General features: G+C 34.6%; 1 protein-coding gene across 1 annotated transcript in view; it reads left to right on the forward strand.

The window, feature by feature from the left end:
• HORMAD2 (HORMA domain containing 2) overlaps positions 1-2788 on the forward strand; it is a 78762-nt gene that overhangs the window by 8673 nt on the left and 67301 nt on the right. Inside the window, exons 3-4 of the mRNA XM_012730921.1 lie at positions 736-799; positions 1286-1322. Of these exons, the coding sequence (XP_012586375.1) occupies positions 736-799; positions 1286-1322 (101 nt within the window). The remainder of the gene's footprint in view (positions 1-735; positions 800-1285; positions 1323-2788) is intronic.

Genomic DNA, 2788 nt, shown 5'->3' on the forward strand with positions numbered 1-2788 from the left:
GCCAGAGATGCGGAGGGTGAGAGGATTCACCAGAGACAGAGCGGGGAGCAGAACAGGCAGATGGACGAAGTACACTGCTGAGGGGAGCAGCGGGCAGGTCAGGAGAGGTCTGCTGCGCCATGTGGTCACCTTCCGGGGCAGGCAGGGATCGAACTTTTGGGGAAGTATCTTTAGCTTCTTAGTGCGGTGCTTTAACCCTGCGTCACCAGGGAGGGCTGATTTAAGTATTTAAAGTTGATTTTGGACTGTTGTAAACCAAAACTCTTTAAATATGATTTTCCTATTCTCTTCGTAAGGTAGTTAAATTTCAGGCAAAAATTAATATTTGACACTAATCCATGGAGAATATTTTCACCTGTTCGTTTAAGGGGAGAATTATCAGGTAATGACTTAAGGTTGAGGTGTATGCTTTAAATTTTTCAATAGAGATGATTTCAATACTATCTTATTACACTTAGAATTCTATAGAAGCAAAGAAGTGACATGAATAGATTTTGCAACCAACTCAGTTGGGCTATTGTAGAAGGGGGAGACTGTGAACTTTAATCAAAGTCAGAGCTAAGCCAATTAGCAACATGGGGTTTATTTTAAATAGAGATCAAAATGTTTTTATAAGCTATAAAACCAAGTAAGTTATACAAATAAAATACTTTAAAAATACTCTTATTTAGTGTGGACATTTTGGTACAGCAGTCATTTAGCAGATGAAAATAAACTGTGTTTCTATTTTTGTAGATCTCAGTTTAAAAATTCTCCGAGAAGATAAAAAGTGCCCTGGGTCACTGCATATTATCAAATGGTAAGAATTGAAATTCCACAAAAGTTAAGCAACATTACTTTTATATGACTAAAATTACCCATTAGACTTTATTGGGCAATATTATTTTCTTAAAGCCAGCCCTTTTTTAAAAAAATATATAATTTCCTAGAAATTTATAACATTCAATATTATTTTAAGATAGTTTTGTTTTTGGTGAAAATGAGCTTATATAAAGTAAGAAAAACATCAACCAAAATTTGATTATTTATCATGTGCATGCATGCCAGTGTCCTAAACATTATGGAAGCCAAAAAGAAAAATAAAATATGCTTCCCTATCTCAAATTGTTTACCTATTATTTATAAAACTCTATGAAGATATTGCTGAGAGTTTTAAAAAATTATTAAATGGGAAATGTAAAATGATTGTCAATTTTCAAATAAAAAATATAAATCAGCTCTTTACTTGGATTTTTTCTCCCTTAACATCTAGTCCAATTGACATCAAACATTTATTTCTTGACAGGATTCAAGGTTGTTTTGACGCTTTGGAAAAGAGATATGTAAGACTTTTAAAATTTATAGCAGATCAAAGATTAATCTTTTATTCCTCAAAAAAAGTTCAGATTTTTATTTTAATTTTGTGTTTTAATAGCGTACTAGTTCCTCCACTTGCATTTATGAACCAATTTCGTCTCTCTTCTCCTGTTGATGTGTCAGTTACATCTATTAGAAATGAAAGTGTCATTTTTCTCCATTGCATAATCACTTACATCTTTATGACCTAACCACAGTATTCCTCTGATGTCACTGGAAGAGATCCACAGAATGTGGGGCAAAGGAGACAAGAATTTGGCGTTTAGCACACTGAAATTATATTCAAAATAGTAGTTATTCAAGTTTCAGATATGAAAGGAAAAGATGGACTTGACTAGTTAGTTTTATTCTATCTTAGTTATTTGTTCACTGTGTTCGGTTTACATATACACCCTGTCACCTCAATATAGTTAGGTTGTAGCTTGAATTTCATTAAAAAAATTTAAATTTGGGCCCTCCCAGGTGGCACAGTGGGTTAAAGCACAGCACTGTGAAGCTAGCTGCAGCCGCTTCACAGTGAGGTGACTCACATGGCCAACCAGACCTCTCCTGTCTTGCCCGCTGCTCCTCTCAGCAGTGTACCTCCTTGATCTGCTGTTCTGCTCCCCATTCTGTCTGGTGAATCCTCTCACTGCCTGTGCACTCTGGCCTGTATCCTAGTACTGTATGTATAAATAAATAAATCTTAAAAAATTAAATTTATCTTTCACATTTTCCAAGACAGTTACAAACTAAAATAAATTCTTAGTCCTGGTTGCAGAAAACAAGATGTATGTAAATGAACTTGCTACCATTCCTTTTCCTATCTTTATCCTTTTCCTTTCTTTTTACTTTTTTCTCAATTTCTATTCCTTTAAGAAATTTTGAGGTGAATAAGCCTTACACTGGATTAGTGTACTTATACATTCATTTTTTAATGAACAAATAATTATTAAAAAAAATATTTATTTATACATGCAAGAACCCTGGGGTACCGGCCAGAGGTGCAGGTGAGAGGATTCACCAGATACAGAGTGGGGAGTAGAACAGGTGAATTCACTATTATGATTTTTCAACATAATAATTTTCAACATAATTTAAAACTATTATTTTTCAACAACTGAAGAGTCCAAATATAAAATAGATAAGATTTGTGCACCCAAGGATCTTATGAATCATGGCAGAAGAAAAATGATATTCATATGCAGGGCTGATGATCAGCTATTAGCCATTAACCCAGATGTACTTGTTAACATTTTGAAATATTGTGTATGGGACAGTAAATAACTGCCTCTCTGACACCTCAAGTGACCCTCATTAGATCTCCCTCTTACTCCATCAGTATCTCTTTTGGGATCTCTCCAGACCACTCCACAATATAGCAACTAAAGAGTTAACGCCTGGCCAAGGGGAGCTGTTAGGACTGCATCTTTTTAAATTGACATTTTTTTTT

The sequence above is a fragment of the Condylura cristata genome, unplaced genomic scaffold (assembly GCF_000260355.1).
Source record: "Condylura cristata isolate star-nosed mole 26May11 unplaced genomic scaffold, ConCri1.0 scaffold00029, whole genome shotgun sequence".
Classification (NCBI taxonomy): domain Eukaryota; kingdom Metazoa; phylum Chordata; class Mammalia; order Eulipotyphla; family Talpidae; genus Condylura; species Condylura cristata.